We start from the raw sequence: 24,201 nt of genomic DNA, 5'->3' as shown, positions 1-24,201 counted from the left end.
AGCGTCCTAAAACGGCCCCACTGAAGCAACAACAACACCTGACGTGGGACCACTTAACGTGGGCCCATGGGAACCGACATTTCTAAAGATGTTTAAAGCTGAACGGTCCAGATGCTTTCCAGGTTATTACTCCATATATCCCTTTAGGTCCCACTTGCATGAGCTGGATATGTGGGATTGCCCCTCAAATTTCTCGCCTTGTCTACAACTCTTAACATTAATTTTACCAAAATTTTATTTGACTTTAAATTCTCTGTATAGACAATGTATTTTTTACCTCATCATGTAAAATTAAACTACAATAATAGATAATTCTTCGTATCACGTTTGATATGGTAATTTGAAAAATATGAAATTTATGAAGAGGTTTGGCGTAACAGTAAAAGTTATCATTGTATGATCAGGAACTCAAAAGTTTAAACCATGAAATCATTCTCTCGAAAAAATATAAGATAAAGTTGTGTAATAAACTTAATGTAGTTTGAACTTTAACCTTACTCTATATATAATTAAAGCTTAGTGCACCAAATTATTATTATTTTTTTTAAGTATACAAAGCTTAAATCCATATGTCCTTTTTTCTTAGGGTACAAAACTTATAACTTATAAGTATGTATTATTGCAATCATTTAAATTGTTTATGTCCGTCCAAAATGGAGTGGGGCGCAATTAAAACTCAGCCTGACTGTCTTTGTTTTGTTAAAGACAGCCAAAACAATTACTATGTGCCAAGTGGATCGTTTATGCATCGTTTACATAAAGTTTGATGGGTCTTTTGTTTGGTTACTATCCTAGAAATTGTCGAAATATGCTTTTGATCTTTGATTTTTTGACCACACTGTCACAATCAATTGATTAAAAATAGTAAGTGGAGTAATATTTCCAAGGCAGTACAATTATCTTTTAATTTATTTTTAAGAAGATTGATATATTTTTATATTCTTTAAGAATTTTTTTTTATATTCACACAAACTTAATTTTTTTCGATATTTCCTCTGTCACTTTTGCGTGGTATATATAATTGACAATTGACATGTTAAACTTGTGTTATTGACGAATCGAAAATCAACAACAAAAATTTATACTGTATAAAATAAAAGAAAGCCCTGGTCAATACAGATCATAAATATACGGTATAAAATGCTTAATTCTGAACAATAATGTCAATATTAATCTTTTATCGATTGGCTCTTTTGTCCTTCTATGAGTATTTTGGAATTTAATGTTCTTAAGAGCCAATTCTCTTTATAGACCTCTTGATCTCCTTTCGAGTTTCTCAATAGATGCAAAATCAAATTAATCCTTACACCAATATAATATATATATATATATATATATATATATATATATATATATATATATATATATATATATATATATATATATAATTCTCTTAAATATTGATATATTGTCGCAGTCCAAGTCGATGCCATGCATTGTCTACCTTAGCCTAACGGGCCTAGTGAATTTATCTTATATATGAACTTGTGTTATGTAATATACTTTTTTTTTGCCTCTTATTTCGATGTGAAATTAAGTTATGTGCCACCTAACAAATAGGTCAATTCGTCTCTTTGACTCGCTCTCATTCGCTGCCCTCCATCATTGGACGTCACATATATCTTTGAAGTGCTTTAAGTTTAAAAGGGGAAGCTGATAATAAATAAGTAAAAAATTCTAGGGCAAAGGTGAAAATATGACTTATACTATACGAAATTGAGCATATTTGCCATTCGTTAATACTTTAGCTCAAATATGCCCTTACCGTCACATAATTGGTCCATATATGACCTTAGAATTACACAGTTGCCCATATATGCTATTTTCGAAACGGAATTCATCCAAACTAATTAGATCTTTCTTTAATTGTATTAAAGTGTATTACAAACACTATTTCTTTTTTATTGGTACTTTTTTTCTTTACCTTTCTCTTTTCTTTCTTCTTTTTTCTTTTCTTCTTTTTTTTTTTTTTCCCTTTTTCTTTTTCCCTTATCCGTTTCCTCCATTACTAATATTTTCTCCATTTTCGTCACCAATTTCACTTAACAAAACTCATGAATTCCAATTACTGAGAAAATTCTCCCATAAGGTAATCAAGTTCCAATTTCACTGGTCCTTTAAATAAATGAAATTAAATTATTCCAAAAATTATGGATTAAACTTTAAAATAATAAAAATATCTCAACCTTTATCAATACTCAAAATACCAAAATATTTAAATTATTTTCAGAAAGATAATTTAATGATTAAAAGCCTAGAGTTCAAGTTGTAGTGTTATAAATTTGAGTTGTTAGTCTTTCTTCAGCGGGACATTTTTTATTTTTTTATTAACTATGTAGATTAGGGGTGTACATGGAACAGGTTGGTTTGATTTTGATTTTTTATCAAAATCAAACCAAACCAATTATATCGGTTTGGATTGTTCGGTTTTGTTGGATTTTCGAATTTTTTGTTACATAAATATTATTTCAATCTTACTTTGTTAAATTTTTTAGAACTAAATATACGTTCAGTAAAAATTAAAAAATTGAAAAACATATGATCTATAAAAATATTTTTATGGGAGAATTTTCTTAGTAATTGAAATTTATGAGTTTTGTCAAGTGAAATTGATGATGAAAATGGAGAAATATCAGTAATGGAGGAAATCGGATAAGGGAGAAAGAAAAAGAAAAAAAAAAAGAGAAGAAAAGAAAAAAGAAGAAAGAAAAGAGAAAGGTAAAGAAAAAAAAGTACTAATAAAAAGAAAATAATGTTTGTAATATACTTTAATTCAATTAACGAAAGAGTTAATTAGTTTGAGTGGATTCCATTTCGAAAAGGGCATATATGGGCCAACTGTGTAACTCTAAGGGCATATATGGACCAACTATGTGACGGTAAGGACATATTTGAGCTAAAGTATTAACGAATGACAAATGTGCTCAGTTTCATATAGTATAAAGGCATATTTGGACCTTTTCCGAAGATTCTAAGACAAATTTATCACTATTGTTGTTATAACAATATATCAGGCAACCTTATGTTAACTTCCAAGTTTTGAACTGAGTAAATATACGTCGAGCCTCAAGGTTTTAAATTTTAATCATGAAAAGTTTGGGTGAGGTGTAAAGACGCAATTATGATCCATAAAAATAGATTAGCAAAGCGATGTAACATTAATCTTCTACTGCAAGATTGTTCTACTTTGAGGAAACATTAATCTATTTAAGACTGCTGCTTTTTCTTGAATTACGGACGTTGAACAAGCAACTGATAATTAAAGAGCATCGGTCATGCTTTAATTTATTCATACACTAGCAAATGTGAAACCTGTTGGAACGAGACACATTACAATGACGCATCTTTGCATTTGAAAGAATAAGACTAAAGAACAAGAGATCTAGCTCGTGTATCAAGTTGCTAGAGTTTAGGTTAGTAACTTAAAAGATTAAAATTTCATAAATTTTGTTGGTTTTTCTTTGCCCGCAAGCTATATGCATTCTCTATTTCATTGTTGCTGCTATTGTTTCTCTAATGCTCCATTTTTTTTACGTTCTTGAGCCGAGGGTCTTTCGGAAACAGTATTTTTACACTACAAGAATTTTGACTTTTAACGACCAGTTTTTTACGAAGGGACATGAATTCGGTCGTTATAGGTATATCAATAGCGATCACATTTTTTTTCCGGTCGTTAAAATTAATTTTTAGTTTAATATTAACAAAGAAAAAATATTCGGTCCTTAAAATTCATAAATCCTGTCGTTAAAAAAAAATAAATAACGCTAACGTTTCCCTATCTTTTGCCCAACATCAGCCCACTCACGCCACTTTTCCCTCTTTTTTTGCCCAAACCCATAATTTTTTCACTTTTTTTTTTTTTAATCATAGGAATTACAAAGCTAGGGTATAAGTAAAATTAAGCAGTTGAAACTCTGTGAAGCATCAAGCCTTGTGTTCCTCTCTACAACCTAGGGTTTCATTCTTCTTCTTCTCAAAGTAAGCTCTAATCTTGTAGTACTATTGTGAAATTGGGTACCTTTTTTATACTCCAATTATCTCTTTGTTTTTCATGTATTGGTTTTTTTTATAATTACATGTACTACAATTTTATAATTATATTCAGATTTTAACATTGCTGATGAATGTACAGGAGTTGCTTTTATTTATTTATTTATTGAATATTGCTCATTATATGTCAACTGTGTGTATTCTCTTATAGAGCAGATTATTTTTGAACTGGGTTTGATTTTGAATTACATTCAGTTTTTCTGTTGTTTCCGTTTTAGCATCCCTATTTCTTCTACTTTTGTTGAACAAGACTATTATTGTATGAGAAGTCTAAATTATGGTCTTCAAAATTATTAATTATTTTTGAAGCAAAATTAGGAGAAATTCACTTTCATTAAAAACTATGTCGATATGTATGTGTATCATAGTTATGGTCTAATTAACTATTCTATAGCTTATAAAAGAGAAAGAGTAAAGGAAAAATAACAAAGTTATATCTTAAGCAGAATTTACAGGGTTTGTTTGCATTTAGTTTTGGAAAAGTTTTTCTGTGACCTATGTGTTTCCATTGGATTTTAATAAAATTAATGATAAGCTTTTCTGTTCGTTTACTCTAAAGAGCTTAAAAATATACCATTTCACTGAATTGCTAAACAGTCATGGATAAGATTTATTACCAACATGATGACATATAAGTGAAGCTATACTGATAATTCTGCTAATTGGAGTTTGGTTTGACCTTATTTGTGTTGCTTTAAGTACTACATCATGAGTTAGACTCCATATTTAGAGTCCCTTAGTTTTAAGAATCATGTTAACAGAGAACTTGAAGTAAGTGATGACTTTGTTCACGTGCTATGTGCTATCAGATGTTGAAACAATTAGAAAATCACGTCTTGTTGTATGAATATTAAGAATGCACTTTTTACTTAAAATATTGGTGCGTGGTGTATCAGTAAAGAACATATGATTTTGGACATAAAAGTTAAGCTTCAGGTGAAGTATTTTGTTAAACCTTAAATCCTCCAATCCTTTTTTATCACATGCTTCCTTCTATAGTATTCTTTCTCTTCAGTTGTACAGTATATCTGTATCATATTCGTTTAAAATGAAGATTGCAGAAGCACTACTAATAAGGGGTAGTTTAGAATTTAATATTATTCCTCATGCTTTGAGCTCATTTTTCCTAATAATTTGCCTTTCCTTTCCTTTAATTTGAATATTCAATTGAGGTGAATTATTGGCATTTGTAGCTGATAAATGTTTGAATTAAATGTTTCTAAGACAAAGCTATAGTTTGATATAGGATAGTGTTGATTATACCTAGATTTACCTGATATGTTACAGAAAAGAGTTGAAGTATTATGTAAAAGTTTATGTGTTTTGTAGTACCTTCTTGCTACTAGCTCTAATAAATTGCCTTTACCTTTAGCAAAATAAAGAAAATTAAAATATGTTTAGTTACCCAGACTACAAAGTATATTCGTCTTTATTTTGCCTGTCCATGCAAAGTTTAAGTTGAAATTGAAAGTAGTATGGGCATGCATGCTGCACAAATAGAGAAAGGTATTATGAAGAATGTTTGATGCTGAATTTTGCTTTAACATCTGGAACTGTATAAATTAAGAAGTCCTTTTTAAAATTACCCTGATAAAGTCCTGCATCTACAACCATATTGTTGTTCATTTTATTACAAGCCCCTGATTCTCAAGACGAGCTACTCATTAAGATTTGGAACAACTTAACTTGAGAATATTATAATGTATCTATTCTCGTGTTACTACTTGCCGTTGTCTTTTATTTCGATTTTCTGATTGCATTACCTATTGCTAGTTTTGTATTTTTGCTTCGGTGTCAAATCGGTTTGCTTGTTATTGCCCCTCCCCTTTTTCCTTCCTGAGCAGAGGGTCTACCGGAAACTGCCTATCTATCTTCTTAAAGGCAGGTATAAGGTCTGCATACACTTTACCCTCTCCAGGCTCTACTTGTGGGATTACACTGGGTATGTTACTGGTGGTGGTGGTGGTGTATCAGTAAAAATTATTATTCCTTATGGATGTCATTGCCTTTAGATTCCTCTCTTCTAATAGATAACAATAATACTTTCGTTATAGTTGTATATTGACTAGATTTTAGATATTTTTTATGTTGCTACATTTACTCTTACAATGGTTTTCTGTATTGTCTAGTTATGATCTTTCGCCAAGGGATAGTGTATATAGAGAGTTTTCTCTGTTAGAAGTTATAGAGATGGAGTGTATTGCCTTAAGAGAACAAATAAAAGATAGAGCATTCTTTAGTTTCTATACCAAGATAAGAGCAATGATAGTGTTTGATCAGCCTTCATCAACATCTTCAAGTGATCCATAGATTGAATCATTTAACAGGTTAGTAATTGAAAATCCTATTTTACTCTATGATGAAAATATTGCAACGCTCATGTGAATTTTTTCTTTATGTCATTAACATTTATGAATAAATAAAAACATAGTTAATGAAACAAGTGAATTTAAGTAAGAATGAAGTTTCAAATATTATGTACATGGTGCACTTGTGCTTGCGTACATACCAGGAGATAAAGGACTTTTGGAGAGATTTTACATTAGATATATGCTGCTGTCTGCTAAAGTAATGTGTCGCTGTCTGCTCCTTTTTTTTTTTATCTGACGTTGCGCCTCTCTCTCTCTCTCTCCAATGATCTTATCTCTATTTCTTTCCTGTTACACTTATTATTATCTCTCTTTCTACCTCACCTTTTTTAGTAGAAACTAGAATACCCACAAAGCAGAACAATCCTGTCATATCACTTAAGTTCTGAGCCTGCAATTTTTTTGAAATAACTAAAGGGTACTCTACTTTTCTTTGTTCTTTTCTATAATTTTCTGCTTTAGCTTCTAGCTTTATTTCTATTTGAATTGTTGCCTTCTTTTTATTTCTCTCTGTTTGTTTCTTGATGATAAAATCACGAGCTTTGTTGGTTAGTATGTTGTTGTTATAATTAGTGTTATTATGGTTACTAGTAAAATGCTACAACTATTATAACTATTATTGTTATGATTATGATTTTTTAGTTATTATTTTCTCTTTGTAAAAATTGGAGCTTTTGGTTTCTTTTCTTGATCTACTATGAGTAGCTTCAAATTGCTCTTCTAGTAATTTCTTTATCTTTTTGCATGTTACTGCTAGTAATCTTTGTAATCAAATGACAATTAACCTCTTCATGGCCTTGATACAATCTTCGGTATTTAAAATGTCATATATATTTCATACCTTGGACAAGAGTTTAAAAGATTTTAAGCTATTATTGAGACCTTCTTCCATAGTTGAGAAGACATTAGTTGGAAAGAAATAGAGAATCTGCTATTCTATCTAATATCTCCACACTTTTAAAGAATATGGATTCAAGACTTGAAACTTAGAATGCTATACGGAGTCCTCCAGTCGTATAATCATAAATTAAAAAATTACGCACTGTGGTGAAAGACATGTTATACTAGCCATCTTGCAGACAGACTTAAGGTTTTCTTTTCTTAAATATTTGGTCATTGTTCTCTCTTTAATAAGTACTAGTTCATTTTTTTGTAAGCTGGTGGCAGATTGCCAATTGGTATCTAGGAACATTGGTTAAGATTCATGACGTTTGTTTTGGTTTTGTTTTGGGAAAAATTTTGAAAAGGTGAAAAAGTGTATTTTGGGTCCAATAATGATTAGGTAATTTGGTATAAGTTAGTCTGGTACTTGGCTAGAATTTAATTGAACTTATCACTTCTTTGGCTAGTCAATTTACTTCTCGTGAATATGGTTATCTATCTGTGCATTCGATAATTTAAGGTGTTATCTGTTCATTTTCCCTTTAAAGTGTTTATTTTCTTCTTTAGTTATTTATTCTTTGATACTAAACTCGCATAAATTTGTTATTTTAACAGATTAAAATTTGAAATCTGAAGAACCTATATTTGAAGAAAGTGTAGAGCAAGTTGAAATTCAAGAGGTTTTTGGTTCGTCATCGATGGTTTAAAGACACTGTCTTATGTACATATATATGCTACAATTTTATTTTTATTCTTTTTAGGAATTATTTAAAATGATGCTTAACTCACCTCACTTTATACTTCTAGTTGTCTCCTATCTGGGTTTGCATTATTTTTACTTTTCATTATTTTAGCAAGATGGGTTTGTTACAATTTGGATTGGTTTCTCGTAAATATGATACTTTAGTTCTTTGTATTAACAAGATATCAAGTATTTGATTTATTTTCCAATGTTATTAAGCGTGTATGAAAGCATATAAATAATTATTACTATTCATATAATTTATTTTTTTAATTATATTTATTACATTTTTATATTAGCGAAGAAAAATATGGTCATTAAAACTCTTTAACGACAGGCTTCTCAAATAGATAAATGACTATTAACGAAGAGAATATTGGTTATTAAAAGTAATTATACAATTAACGAAGGGAATATCGGTCACTAAAAGCACTCGAATTGACATAATACATTGTTGTTATTAAAGACTTTTAACGACTGGATAACAAATTAGCGAGGGAAAAATCATGTCGCTAAAAAGCATGTATAACGACCGAAAATTACGTCGTCGCTAAAGATCCTTTAACAACCGGTTACAATCCGGTCGTTAACTTTTAACATCGGGACTTTTAACGACCGGTGACGACCGGATTTTTCCCGGTCGTTATTAACTTATAACGACCGGAATTGGACTTTTAACGACCAGATTTCCTTTCGCTAAAGCCCCATTTTCTTGTAGTGTTACCTTCATAGGTAGGGATAAGGTCTGCGTATACACTATCCTCCCAAACCCCACTTATAGGATTTCACTGGATTGTTGTTGTTTTTGTTGTTATTGTCCAAGTCAAGTATATATGGAAACAAGAAAAATTAAGAAATACAATTGCTGGTGAAACAAGAGTAGCACGTTCCAATGAAGTCACTACAAACCCTTCTTAAGTTATTACAATCCATACAATTGCGTAAACTTTTTGGCTTGGATTTATTCAACATTTCACTTTTTAATCAATCAATAAATTACAATATAATTTTAAATAAGTCAATAAAATTATATAAATAGTAAATATCGATATTTTTTATTTATTTCAGACTCATTTCATTTTAATACAAAATAATTTTTTTTATCTACAGAAACGATTAGATCATGTTCATCAACCTTAGCTAATTGATATAGTACAAGAAAACTTAGAGTCCGTTTGGATTGACTTAAAAAAAGTGGCTTTTAAGTTAAGTGCTAGAACTTATTTTAAAAATAACCAGTTATGTGTTTGGATAAAAGTGTTAAAACTGAAAAAAAAAACTGATGAAGTGTTTGGTAAACAAGTGTTGGTAAGCACTTTTTCTTGTTAAAATGACTGAAATATCCTTAAAGTTGTCAAGTATCAAGTAGCAATAGAGGTGGCCGGCGCCGGGGAAGGAAGCTATCCCAAAATCTTCTCTGATCTCCGTTCACTCCTATCATTTCGCCGGACTTCACATTCTCGGATGGAAAATACAATAATTTCTCAGAGGTTAAGAGGTGAGCAAGAGAAAGGGCAACGGAAAATAAATTTGACGATAGAAAGGAAAGGAACACGTAAATATATTTTCAATTCATAGCAGCATTGGGGAAGAAAGAAAGGAAAGGAAAAAGATGGGAAAATAATAAATGAAAGTTTAAAGAAAGAAATGAAAATAAAAGAGAGGAAAGTTATGGAAAATCACCAAGAAGAAAGCAGAGACTGCCGTAACAAAAATGGAGAAAAGAAAAAGATAGTATGATGTAGGGTTTTCTACTGAGGGGTAATTTTGGGATTAAGGAAAATTATAAGAGGTAAGAATGTATTATTCTTGGTCAAAGCAATATAGCTTTTAAGCCAATTTCGAAAAGTTGGATTTTTTAACTTATTGATTTTGACTTTTTAAAGCAAATTTTAACTTTTTTAAGCTCTTTTTTTGGTTGGCAAATACTTCCACAACTTAAAACGGGCTCTTAGTCGATATTGAATATTCACCATTTTGTAAAATTTTGACTGATCCAATGGCTAGAGAAGGTGATCAAATGAATCTGTGGCCACCATTGTTCCTTAATTTGTATAGGATCAAATATTTATGCGAACTAATATATATATATATATAAGAGCAAAAAATTGAACACACTGATTTATAATTTTCAAACTATAGTAAATGATTAAGATCAATGTTCTTATCATTATTCACACCTAGAGATGAACTCTCATCTCATCTTTATTAAAGGACATTGACACAATATATTTACGTGGGACAAGCCGAACCTATCATTCTTCCCCCTTAGGCTTCTGGTGCTGGGGCTTCTATTGCTTCAGCTGCGGCTGGGGCTACAACTTCAGCCGCAGCTGAAGTAGCAACAACTTCTGTTGTTGCTGGGGCTACAACTTCTTGTGCCGGGATTTCAACCTTGAAAATCACAAATTTTTTCATCAGTGATACAAGTAGATATAAGAAGATGTCGACCAATGATCAGCTAGTTCCGAGAACATAAAAGGTCAAAAGAGAGCAGTTATTCTTCTTTTTTTTTTTTGGAGAGGAAGCCAATGAAACATTTAGCATAGTAAGTAAAATAAGAACTAGTACTAAGTGGTATTTTTCTTTATTTTTTTTAAAAAATAACGAGTACTGGCCACGGATTTGAATCTCATAAAGAATCATGAAGTGATGAAGGATCGTTTTGAAAATATAAGCGTATTCTTTCTGATAACTTAAACTTTTAGATGAGATAATCACAAACAATAACGGATCTATAGAGTAGACCTTTGTTCACGTGAACACATGATCAACCCCTCCAAACAGGGTATATTGTATACATAATTCCTCGTGCACCCGTTACTTCAAATCCCGAATCCGTCATTGGTCACAAGCTTTAACAGTGCAATAATCAATATTTAAAAAAAGCTACTACCTGATCAAGACTGGCCATTGGAAAGGGAGGAATGAACTCTTAGGAATTGCAAAGGTGGCCAAATTATAAGTTCTTTAGTACGTAACTGTGGAATTGGTGATGAGGAATGATCAAAGGAGAGCTATATATAGAGAAGTAAAGTCAACTGTCTTAAATATAAAATGGAGAAGTGAGGAGTGGGATGCACTAAATAAAAAATAAGGACAATCTTGGGCAGTTGGGCTACACATTTTGACATCTCATGTCATCACTAACATTAAAGGAACATAAACTTAGGCATGTCTTGTTGTAAATGCATTTATTATATTTTTAAAACGCCCATTATAGGCCTAATTCTTTTTCATAAACTAAGTAGGTGTTTGGACATAAGAATTGTAAAATTCAAAAAAATGATGAAAAACTTTTTCAAGTGAAAATGGTATTTGAAATTTAGAGTTGTGTTTGAACATAAATTTCAGTTTGGGTTGTTTTTGAAGTTTTGTGAGTGAAAATTTTGAAAAACAGTTTTTTGAATTTTTTTAAATTTTCTAAAATTTCCAAAATGCATTTTCAAGTGAAAATTGGAAATTTTATGAACAAACGCTGATTAAAAAAAAAAAGTGAATTTTTTTTGGAAAAAACTTCCAGCAAATTTTATGTCCAAGCGGGCAAGTATGTGATATCTTTTTTTTACAATGAGCAGCGATGAAGCTCGAAAGCAAGATTTATGTTATGTCTATGCTGATACTATGTTGAAATATAATTATTTCATGTAAAAGATTAAATTATTAAAAAGACAAAATAATGACGTAATAAAATACAAGTGTGCAATACACAGCTGACGTGGGTGAGGTCATTCCTTACAAAGTCAGCTATTGTATTATTTTATTTTTTTTGAGTTTTTTATTCTGTGTTTTGTGTTGTTGACACGGAGATGAATGGGACTATCCATCGCGCCTTCAGAATATTTTTAATTTCTTTGTTTAAGATAATTAATTCTTTTTGTTTGAAATCCGGTATTTGCATTGGGGATCAAGTTAATTAGAAATTGCGTCGAAGTCCTATATATATTGGGTGTAAAGCTCTCGGTAACAAAGGTAATTTCATACTTAGAATTCAAATTCTAAACCTCTACGTAAAAATAAATGAGTACTTATCACTCTCATAACCCACGTCGGTTAAAAGAATGAATCTAACTCGAAGAAAGCCTTACTTCATTAGAAAATGACCTCTGTATGTATTATTGTGCCGTGCAAGTTATGTATTGGTCTGGTCAACGCAATATCGCTAGACAAAAACAATTTTATTATGTTTGTGTAACTGTACATATCCAAAAACTATACATCGTCCGTGTAATGTATATATATCATTGCCTCATATATATATATAAAAAAAACTCTCTCCATTAAATGAGAAATCAGAAGTATAACATTTGCAACTTTTATAAAATTAGAGTCTTTTAATATCATATATTCTCCTACCGAGAGCATATTATGACTGTGTTTTCGATGGTACTTTTACTGTTATATTACGTAAAGCTCAATTATTTTTAGCATCATAAAAGATAATATTGACTTTATTGTTATTGTGGATAAAGTATAATTATTTTAATGTGATAAAAAATAACGTTATAATTTTACAATTATAATGATCGGTAAAGAATAATGACCATATGTAAGATTAACTCTTTGTTTCCTTGGATATTGCTTCAAAGGTTTAAAATTTAGATCGATCAGTCCATTGAGCTGTGCTTGTCTACGTTGTTTCTTTGGCTTTGCCAGGTCATCTTTACATGACCTTTTTTTTTTTTTTTGATTTGTTTTCAGCAACGTGACGGGACATGAACATAAGGCGTGTTATGTACTTAATCAAATTAAGTGTAAATCTGTAAATCTAAAGAGCCCGAGAGAATAGCTCTTGAACAATCTACAACTACCTTGTTCTTGGAAGAGAGCTAAGAACATAGAGAAAGATTAGAGAGAAGTATTATTGTATCAAGCCTGAATAGCTATTACAAATGAGCTTCTCCCTTGTATTCTCTAATCCAGATTCTCTTCTAACTGAATGTTAGTCCCCCCTCCCCCCTTCCCCCAACTAACATTGTCTAACCGCCTAACTAACTTTCCCATGAAATGACCTTCTCCTATTAATAGACTTGTAACAAATCTTCCACACTAAGAGTTCTTGTCCACAAGGACAAAATGAGAAAACTGTTGCTTGAAGGCATGGACATCTATCCAAGTACTATCTTCGATTGGACAGTTGAACCACTTCACCAACACTTGCTTGACCTGTCTGTGATGCTTGGAAATGGATCGAAATTCCAGTGCTTGCTCTGGTTCCAAAACAATATTGCCACGGGGAGAAAGAGATACTGGTAGATCACGTATTAGAGGAGCAGATCCAATGTGTTTTTTGAGCTGTAAGACATGGAATGTGGAATGGATTTTGGTATGAGGAGGTAAGTACAACTGGTAGGCTACAGATCCAACCCTCTTGATGACTTGAAATGGACCAAAGTATTTTGGACTTAGTTTGTGATAAGAGTGACCTTTCAAGGACATCTGCCTGTATGGTTGCAGCCTAACAAACACTTGATCTCCCACCTCAAACTCTCTGAAGGATCTATTTTTATCAGCTTGAATCTTCATTTTATATTGAGCTTACAGTAAATGATGCTTGAGTAACCTGATAGTGCTTTCCCTAGCCTGCAGGCTTCTATCCACTTCTTCCACCAATGAGATGTATGGGACATAAGGCATGTGCGTAGGTGGCTTTTGGCCATATATACCTCAAATAGGGTCAATTTAGTAGTAGAATGGTAGGTGATGTTATACCACCATTCAACAGTGACAATCAGTATGCCCAATCTTTGGGTCGATCATTACACATGCATTGAGACTGCCATCTGATTGAGGATGGTAAGTCATAGAATGATGCAGTTGCACTCCTTGAACATTAAAAAGAGACTGCCAGAATTTACAGAGGAAGACCACATCCCTGTCATTGATAATTGTTTGAGGTAGTCCATGGAGCTTGTAAACATTATCCAAAAAAACTGAGCTACTGAGACAGCAGTGTAGGGGTGTTTCATGGCAATGAAATGAGCATACTTGCTCAACCTATCAACCACTACCATGATCACCGAGTGATGATTGGATTTTGGTAAGCCTTCGATAAAATTAAGGCTAATGTCATACCACACCTTATCTGGGATGGGCAAAGGTTGTAGTAGTCCTGGTGATTTCACATTTTCACTCTTACATCTTTGACAAACTTCACACCCTCTGATGCGTTCATACACCTCCACCTTCAGTTTCTTCCAATGATAAAACTGAGTGACCCTTCTCAGAGTAGCAACTATTCTTGAGTGATCTCCTACTGCTCTATTATGCAAAAAATGTAGTATTTCCTACCTTACTTCCTTATATGCACCCACCACTATCTTTCCCCCTCTATAGAGTATACTATCCTTCAGCATATACAAGGGTTTAGACAGAGGATCCTGCTGCAACTGTTGGATAAACTGTTGTAGGTGAGTATCTTTCTCATAAGAAGATTTGATATTCTCTAAAAAGTCAGAAGACACATATGATAAAGTGTGCAGCTGAATCTCCTCTTTAGGTAATCGAGACAATGTATCTGCAACCAAATTGTCTCGACCCTTCTAGTAGGTGATAGTATAACCATACCCCATGAGCTTAGCTAGCCATTTTTGTTGACTAGGGTTGATATCCTCCGTTCCATGAGGTATTTTTGACTTTGGTGATCAGTCTTGATAGTGAAATGTCTTCCAATGAGATAAGGTCACCATTTTTTACAGCTGCTACTATGGTCATCATTTTCCTTTCATAAACTTAAAGTTGTTGATGCTTACTGCTAAGTGCTTTACTCATAAAAGCTAAAGGATGTCCCTCCTGCATTAGCACTACCCAAATGCCAATACCACATGCATCAGTTTTTATAATAAACTTCAGATTGAAATTGGGAAGGACCACCACAGGTGTTGTTGTCATTGCTACTTTCAGTTCCTGGAAAATTGTGGAAGCTATTTCATTTGAGGTGAACTTGTACTTTTTGAGGAGTTCAGTTAAAGGTTTGGCTATTTTTCCATAACCTTTGATAAATCGTCTGTAGTACCCAGTTAATCCTATAAATCCCCTCACCTCTTTGATAGTTTTAGGAGTAGGCCAGTCTATCATGACTTTGATCTTAGAGGGTTCTGATGTTACTCCTTTAGAAAATATAACGTGTCCCAAGTACTCCACTTCTGACTGACCAAATTGGCATTTGCTCATCTTAACAAATAAGCAATATTTCTTCAAAATCTCAAAGGTTTTCTGTAGGTGTGTCACGTGTTCCTTCCATAAAGAAATGAATACCAATATATCATCGAAAAAGACTAGGATGAACCTTCTTAGGTGGGGCTAAAAACCCTTATTCATTAAACTTTGGACGGTAGATAGGGCATTTGTTAGACCAAAGGATATCACGACAAACTCATAGTGCCCATGGTGAGATCTAAAAGCTATTTTTTCAATGTCCTTCTCATGCATTCTAATTTGATGATATCCCGACCTAAGGTCCAACTTAGAAAAATCCTCAGCCCTCCTAATTCATCTAGCAATTCTTCAATTACAGGAATATGGAACATATCTTTGACAATGTGGTTGTTTAGTTGTCTATAATCAATGCATAGCCTCCATGTTCCATCCTTCTTCTTAACCATGACTATAGGAGAAGAGTAAGTACTTACACAAGGTCTGATTACCCCTGCATCCAGCATCTCTTGTATTATTCATTCACTTTCATTCTTCTACAAAGCTGGGTATCGATAAGGTCTGACATTTACTGGAGGTGCTCCCTCCTTCAGAATTATCTTGTGATCATGGCTTCTATGTGGTGGCAGCTCAGTAGGAGTTGCAAACATTGTCGAGTATTGGTCCAGCAGGCCCTGCAAATCACCAGATATCTCTACTTGTTGTGATTTGAGGCAGGCCTCTGATGTGTCCATTGATTGCACATGTGCTACAACCATCATACTAAGTCCCATTGATTTGTGCAATAACATTTCCATTCAACTGTTATCAATCATTCTTTACCCCCAGGTTGGTTGCCCCTCAATAAGACCTTCTTGTTTACTATATGGAATTCCATTTTAAGAAGTTTGAAATTTCATCTTATGTCTCCTAATGTAACAAGCCATTGAATCCCTAACACTACATCAGCCCTTCCCAAAGGCATTACCTAATCGAATTAAGTACAAATCTATAAATCTAAAGAGCCAATTGAGAGAATAGCTCTTGAACAATCTACAACTACTCTGTTCTTGGAAGAGAACTATGCAATCTGCTACCATTTGCAACAGTCACTGAAATAGTAGGAATAGTTTCCAACTTACACCTGATGGTAGGCTATAATCTTGTATTTTAGTCGCTTATTACACTCTAATTTACTGTACTTTAATTGTGTTTGAGCTTTAATCGCTAGTATTTTGCACTAATTATGTATTCTATGACTTGTAGGAGAATTCCGAGCTATGTAAATGTTATAGAGTTAATTTGAGTGAATTGAAGATTTGAATTCTGAGTAAAAGCCCAAGGAATAAAGCCAGGATCGCGTTCGGGGGTCAAAAACCGCATCTGGATATCAAAAGGTCAAGAAATATACGGACTTTGAGAAAATAACACACATGCGGCACGTGGGGCGCCATGCATGTACATTTTCCGGCTGCTTGACAGATTTTAACTCTCTGAACTTTCTCACTAATGCCCCGCGTGGCATGTCGCTCCATGTGGCGCATCTGTATAAATTTTACAGAGTAATTATCCTAATTCGCATAGGAAAAGGTGGTTTCGTCTGGGTCCGACCCTACTTGGTATAAATACATGAAAAAAATATTATTTTTAGGACTTTTGACACACCTAAGACCTAAGGAGGTTAGATAGAAGGTGTAGAAGCAAAAGCATAAGTTCAATTCTCACTCAAGACAAGAGTTTGGATCGTTTTATATTTTTCTTTACTTTAAACATATTTGTGATGAATTACTCCATATCCACGGAGTAGTTCCCTTTAGGGTTTGATGGATTAGGTATATTGATGATTATTTGTGGATTATAACTCTAGTTTTATGTATTGAAGCATTTTTGGATGATTTAATTATTGCATCTATATTCACTAGTTCATGTAATCGAGAGAGGCATAACTTGTGATATCTTTGCATTATATTATTGGTTGAGTTCATTAATTCTTCTTAGTAATCGAAAGAGGCTAGTTGAATCATTGCTTAAACCTAGTTAGGAGAATAATCGAAAGAGGTTTTCCTTAAGACCAATCCACTACGCATTCTTACATATCTTAATGTGCTTAAATTGGTTCATCTTGTGAGGTTAAGACTTAATTGAAAGAGGAGTTTTGCTGAACGTTTGAACTAATAATTGAGTGAATTCGAGAGACTCACTTGAATATTAGAAGTGAATTATTTAGAATTAGATCCCAACCAATTATCTTGGGCCTATCTTATCAATCCCTATTTTCTCTCACCGGATAATTGTCTTGCTTATCTTTATTTCAATTGTCATTAGTCAATAACTTTAGATTCTTAGTTTTTAGTTAGAAATTATATAAACCTCAACTGTTGATTCTCTTGGGTATCGATCAAGCTAGAAACTACGAGAATACTGTTTAAAACCAATCCTTGTGGATATGATATTATACTATACTATATTTGATTAGCGAGCATAATTTAAGTGTGTGTTTTGCGCTCGTCAACACCCCAACTTCTTGGCTATGTCTAAGTCCATGAAGTTGTGTGTTGACCCCGAATCAACCAAGACATGCACCATCTTACCTTTAACCCTTCCTCTCACCCTCATAGTTCTATAATACAATGTATCATCCAAACCATGGACATACATTTGAGGTTGTAAGGCAGGTTCTTCAAAATTCTCTTCCTCCACACTATCCTCTAGTTGCCACTCTTCCACTTCCTCATCTACTTCTAAAATGTACAATTGCTTTTTCTTCTTGCAGACATAGTTAGGAGATTATTTCTCATCACACCAGTAACATAAGCCTTGTGCTCTTCTTTCATCCATCTCAGTAGTTGACAATTTCCTAGAGTATTTGACTACAGGTTGATTAGGAACCCTCTTCCCTCTCCTCATTTATGGTTATCATTGCTCGAGTGCTGAGAATAGTTCCCCGATTGCCATGAAGAATTGGGGCTAGGAAGAAATGGTCTGGAACTCCTAATGGCCACTTGGTTCTATTCTCTTTGCAACTTCAAGGATTGTTCTGTTAATCTGGCCAAGTTGTAAGCCCTCATAAGAGTTCGTGTTTGTAGCATGCGTACTTGTACTTTAATGTCTGGCCTCAATCCATTCAAGAAGCAACTAATCAAGTACCCCTCAGTCAATTCCACTTAATTTATCATCGCATCGAATTTGTCTAAGAATTCTTGCATTGTTCCTGTCTGCTTCAATGCCACTAGCTCCGCTATCAGATCATCATACAAATTGTCCACAAACCTTATCTGTATATCTCACACATAGTCATTCCAGTTGGGCATCCTTCCCATCCTGGCTTTCATCAATGCTTTGTTCCACTGTAACGCCCGACCTTCTAAATTAATGGCGGCTAATCTTACCTTAGATTCCTCAATTGTTCCGTCAGCCTCAAAGAATTGCTAACACCTGTAAATCCATCCATCTAAATCATCACCCCAAAATTTAGGAAATTTCACCCTAGAATATTTCATCCCAAACGGGTTATTGTTACCATGACAGTGATTTCCCCCATTTTCTACCAAAGCTCCAGCAACCACCCTAGGGTTGGTTGTCATCGCCACAATCAATTAACGAATTTCACCCAATGCATCGTCCTGCCTTTCCCCCATCGCTCGAACCTATTCATCACATTTCTCTGCCATGGAACGAATTTCCTCGCGAAGCTCATCCAATTCTCGCCGAACTTCTATATTTCTGGTTGTCGTCTCCGGCATAATTTCTCCCAAGACTGTCGCTCTGATACCACTGTTATGTACATAATCGAATTAAGTACAAATTATCTAAAGAGCCAATTGAGAGAATAGCTCTTGAACAATCTACAACTACCTCGTTTGAGAAGTGTTATTGTATTAAGTCTGAATAGTTATTACAACTGAGCTTCTTCGCGTATATTCTCTAATCAAGATTCTCTTCTAACTGAATGTCAGCTCCCCTCCCCCCAACTAACATTGTCTAACCGCCTAACTCACTTTTCCTTGAAATGACTACTATGACTTTCTTCTATTAATAGACTCATAACAGCTTGATTCATAAGTCATCCCCAAGAAAGTAAATTTCTAGTATCTTGGGTCAATTATCCAGGGGAATGAGGAGATTGACGAGGATGTCACGCTCCGTGTAGGGGCGGATGGATGAAATGAAGGTTAGCATATGGTGTCTTGTGTGATAAGAATGTGCCACCGAAGCTAATGTCACGACCCAAAATCCCACCACAGGCGTCATGATTGCACCTAGTCTCTAAGACTAGGTAAGCCGATTTCAATTACATTTTTAAAGCCATTTTTTAAAATAAGTAATCAAAACTAATAGCAGAACAAATATGAATATACAACCTCCCAAGACTGGTAGTACTTAGTCACGAACTCTAACTGAATACATGGGATGATCACGAGGACCGAATATACAATACTGTTTGATTAAAAATTAACAGTACAATGAAATAAAAAGACTTTAAGGGACTGTGACGACCAAGAAACTCTACCTTGAATCCTTACGATCCTGCTTAAACTCTTCCCAAGTCTGATATCTCCAATATCTGGCTTTGCACAAAAATGTGTAGAAGTGTAGTACGAGTACACCACGGTCGGTACCTAGTAAGTATCAAGACTAACCTCAGTGGAGTAGAGACGAGGTACAGTCAAGAAACTCACTAGTCTAATAGCCAGTGCAATATAATATATAAAATAATAGGAAACAAATAACAATAAGGGCGGGATAAAACAACCAGCGATATGCACAACAAGACAACAAGAATACCATAAATATCATTCAACAATTAATAAATACATGTACGCCCAATTAACTCAAGTTTTTCAAATAAATATCTTTCACGTATAATTCTTCCAAATAACTCTCTTTCAAATATAGTTTTCTCAAATAATTATCTTTCAAATATAATTCTTTTAATAAATCTCTTCAAATATAAAATCCTTTCAAATAAATATTTTGACTATAATTCTTTCAAATGAAAAAGTCACCATGTGACACCTCATTTCATAATCATAAAATATATGGGTCTCATCCCAATTTCATATTTTCACGGTACTTCATGCCCATCATTAAATCATATTATTTCTCCGGCACCTCGTGCCCTCATTTCATATCACAGTTACACGGATAATTCACGTGCCAAATATCATTATCAATTAATCACAGCACCTCGTTCCCACATTTCATATCACAACTGCACGGACAATTCACGTTCTAATATCCTCATTACTTACTCACAACACCTCGTGCCCACATTTTATTTTATAATCCGCCTGGCAATAGTCACAGGCTCCCAATTTCAACATAAATCAGATTATTAGCAAAGCATCAACAACAAGACAAATTGCATAAGGTATACAAATAAACACAAGAAAATCACAACATCACATAAAAATCACAACTCCACATCAATATATATCGTCCCTGACAATAGCCACCCTTATCTCTCCTATATCCACTCTTATCCCTCCGCCTTGACAATATCAATAGCCACCATTATCGCTCATATAGTCGCCCCTATCACTCCGCCCAGACAATATTCCAACAAATACAACAACATTGAAATGCCACCCTTATACCACATAATATCAACAGTGAAATGTCACCCTTATCTCCTCAAAATAATAACTCACACAACACAACAATTTATACGAAAAATTATCACAGCAACATAACAAAATTAATTCATATCACAGTTTGCACAATGGCCATAACCAAAATTCCAAAGACACAACCAAATCAATTAATTCCACAACAACTAGCCGAAGGCTCCACACAATGTATATAACACCACCAAAATAATAATCAAAGATAGAAATTACTCAACATAAAGCAAAGCCTTCAATAATCCAAATTTTAGATAATTATATTAACACTTCTTTTTAAATTTGCTTAATTAATTATTTGCATAGGAAAAAATTCATATTGAAATTAATTTCCAAGAAATATTAAACCAACAATACTTACGAAATTTCAAGGAACAATCACATCAAATTGTCATATAAAAACAAATTTAACAACAAGGATTTAGGCATGGCAGACAGATAATTTAATAATTGCCAACAATTTTCTAATTTACTACACAATAATGCCTAAGACTTTAATCCAATAAAATTTGCACATATAAGCCCGAGTACGTACTCGTCACCTCGCGTACACGACTTTTCACATTTCACAAATGGCACATAAGACTCGATGCCTAAGGGGTAATTCCCCCACTCGAGGTTAGGCAAGACACTTACCTTTTTGAAGTTATGCCGATATTCTAAAATCGCCTTCTTGCTTGAATTGACCTTCGGACAGCTCAAATCTATCCAATTCAGTTGTATAACTTCATTAAAATTCATCAAAAATAATTTCGGATAATAAAACGCCGACTTAAAAATTTATTCTAAAAAGTCAATAAAAGTCAACGCGGGGCTCGCCTCTCGGAACCCAACACAATTTTCATGAAATTCGAACACTCATTCCGATACGAGTTCAACCATACCAATGTTATCGAATCCCAATAACAAATCAACCTCCAAATTTTAAATTTAAACCAAGAGGGTTTTCACAAATTTTCCAACTTAATTCACCGATTAAATGTTAAAAACAACCATGGATTCGGGTAATTTAACCAATATAGAGTTAAGAACACTTACCCCATTGTTTTCTCTGAAAATCTACCAAACATCGCCTCAATCCGAGCCCCAAATCGGTAAAAATAGAAAATAGGACGAAGTCCTATTTTCAGAACTTAAACTCTATGCCCAGTTATTTGCTCTACGCGATCGCGGACAAACACACGCGATCGCGAAGTGCAATTTTCCACTGCTCAGAAAAGACCCTACGTGATCGTGGTGTCCTTCACGCGATCGCGATGCATAGGATCCCAGCTCTACTCTATCGCAACCCTCTTCACGCGATCGCATTGAACAAACGCGTGGCCCAGCTTCCTCTCAAGTTCCCCTATGAGAATGCGGCACTCCCCACGTGTTCACGTAGCATAGACTGGCCCAACCTACACGATCATGGTTGACCTCACGTGATCGCGAAGAACAAAACTCTACTCTGCCTCAACAAGCCTACGCGATCGCGAGTGCCTTCACGCGATCGCATAGAACAAATCTCACCTCTGCCAAAACAAGCCTATGCGATCACGAAGCTTCTCACGCGATCGCATAGAAGGAAACGAGTGGCAGAAAACCAGCATCCTTCTACAGTTTACCAAGTCCAAATTTCGATCTGTTAGCCGTCCGAAACTCACCCGAGCCTCTCTAGACCTCAACCAAATATACCAACAAGTCCTAAAACATCATACGAACTTAGTCGAATTCTCAAATCACCTCATACAACATCAAAATGATGAATCACACCCCAAATCAAAATCGATGAACTTTGAACTTTCAAATTCTATAACTTGTGCCGAAACACATCGAATCAATCCAGAATGACTTCAAATTTTGCACACAGGTCATAATTGACATAACGAAGTCATTAAAATATCCATAATTGAATTTCAACCCCGATATCAAAAAGTTAACCCTAGGCCAAACTTCCCAAAAATTCATCTTTCTCCATTTCAAGAGAAATTTCTCTACAGACCTTCAAATTCCATTACGGAGTCGTTTGCTCAAAAGTCAACTCTTCGGTCAACTCTTTCCATTTAAGCTTTTAACTAAAGATTGTTCTTTTAATTTAGTTTCGAAACTTCAGTAATTCAAATTCGACCACACCCGTAGGTCATACTATATATTGCGTAGATGCTCGAGACCTTAATTCACTGAACATAGCGTAAATTCTTATAACGATAAGTCGGGTCGTTACATTCTCCACCTCTTAAACAAACGTTCATCCTCGAACGTGCTAAGAATTATTCTGAGGTTACCAAATCGATAATTTTACTTTTACACAAATACTCACGATTGATCCCATGTTACCGCATTTGAGATAAGCCGGACAACACCATCTCATTTGAGATTATTTCTTTTATCCATATTTGTAAACTTTAAGATCAATTTGTTTTTCACAACAACGCACAGTATTAGTCTCAACTGGCTATAGCAACTTGTGCCTACGCACACATCAACTTTCTTGATAATGTGAAAGTACTTCAAAAATTTTCTAGGGTATTACATTCTTCCCCTCTTAGAATCATTCGCCCTCAAACACATAACATAATTTGCCTCTTCTTTTGCATGTTTCGATCCCCCAAATTTTTCTAACTCCCCATATTTTTTCAGAAATTTCGGTAGAATCTCCCCTGGAATTGGGCCTATCCACTTACCAGAATAACACCAAAATAACTCCTAACAACACATCCACAACCCAATAAAGCACCACATGTATATATCAATAACACAATCTCATCATTGCAAGCACTGTATTATCATAATGATATCAGGACATGAAGCATATCATATGTATGTTCACAATTAATTCCAGCATCATCAATTAATCTCATATTAATCACCACCTTCTGGAACAATTAATCTCATAAAGTCGACGTCGTTCACATGCATTTCACATAACAAATAATTTAAGGGTTTTATTCCCTCAAGTCAAGGTTAACCACGACGCTTACCTCGCTTTGCAATTTCAATCAATTACTCGACCACAACTTTTTCTTTTTAATTTGACTCCAAAATCTTCAAATCTATTAACAAACAATTCGATATACTCAATACAAATCGTAGAAATTAATTCCATATGAATTTACTAATTTTCCGGATAAAATCTGAAATTCACTTTAAAAATTGACAGTAGGGCCCACGTTTCAAATCTCGGAAAAACTTACGAAATCCGAACACCCATTCCGAGACGAGTCTAACCATACAAAAATTATCAAATTTCGATGTCAAATAGACCTTCAAATCTTAAATTTTTGTTTTGGAATATTTTATAAAAATCTAATTTTTCTCCCAAAGTTTCACGGATTCATGATATAAATGAGTATGGAATCATGAAATATAATAAATATAGTATAAGGAATACTTACCCCAATGTTTTCCCGTGAAAATCGCC

General features: G+C 33.8%; 1 protein-coding gene and 2 long non-coding RNA genes across 3 annotated transcripts; 1 reads left to right on the top strand and 2 right to left on the bottom strand.

The window, feature by feature from the left end:
• Positions 1-3,781: 3,781 nt before the first annotated feature.
• Positions 3,782-8,257, top strand: LOC117276271 (uncharacterized). Its single transcript, XR_011415247.1, has 2 exons — positions 3,782-3,978; positions 5,824-8,257. It is a non-coding gene; the product is annotated as an uncharacterized lncRNA (long non-coding RNA).
• A 1,881-nt stretch (positions 8,258-10,138) lies between these two features.
• On the bottom strand, positions 10,139-11,031 carry LOC104094206 (uncharacterized). The gene is made up of 2 exons (XR_685811.2): positions 10,940-11,031; positions 10,139-10,437 (listed from the first exon to the last, which is right to left on the bottom strand). It is a non-coding gene; the product is annotated as an uncharacterized lncRNA (long non-coding RNA).
• A 2,061-nt stretch (positions 11,032-13,092) lies between these two features.
• On the bottom strand, positions 13,093-13,569 carry LOC138909213 (uncharacterized). Its single transcript, XM_070200400.1, has one exon. It carries the CDS (start codon positions 13,567-13,569, stop codon positions 13,093-13,095), a length of 477 nt encoding a protein of 158 aa, XP_070056501.1.
• Positions 13,570-24,201: the final 10,632 nt, after the last annotated feature.

Source organism: Nicotiana tomentosiformis, chromosome 4 (assembly GCF_000390325.3).
Source record: "Nicotiana tomentosiformis chromosome 4, ASM39032v3, whole genome shotgun sequence".
Lineage (NCBI taxonomy): Eukaryota > Viridiplantae > Streptophyta > Magnoliopsida > Solanales > Solanaceae > Nicotiana > Nicotiana tomentosiformis.
Note: the sequence above shows the minus strand (reverse complement) of the source record. Positions and strands in the feature narration are given on the sequence as shown.

Bases quoted from the DNA above. Each gene is read 5' to 3' on its own strand.
- LOC138909213 (XM_070200400.1), bottom strand. From the start codon at position 13,569: ATGAAGATTCAAGCTGATAAAAATAGATCCTTCAGAGAGTTTGAGGTG.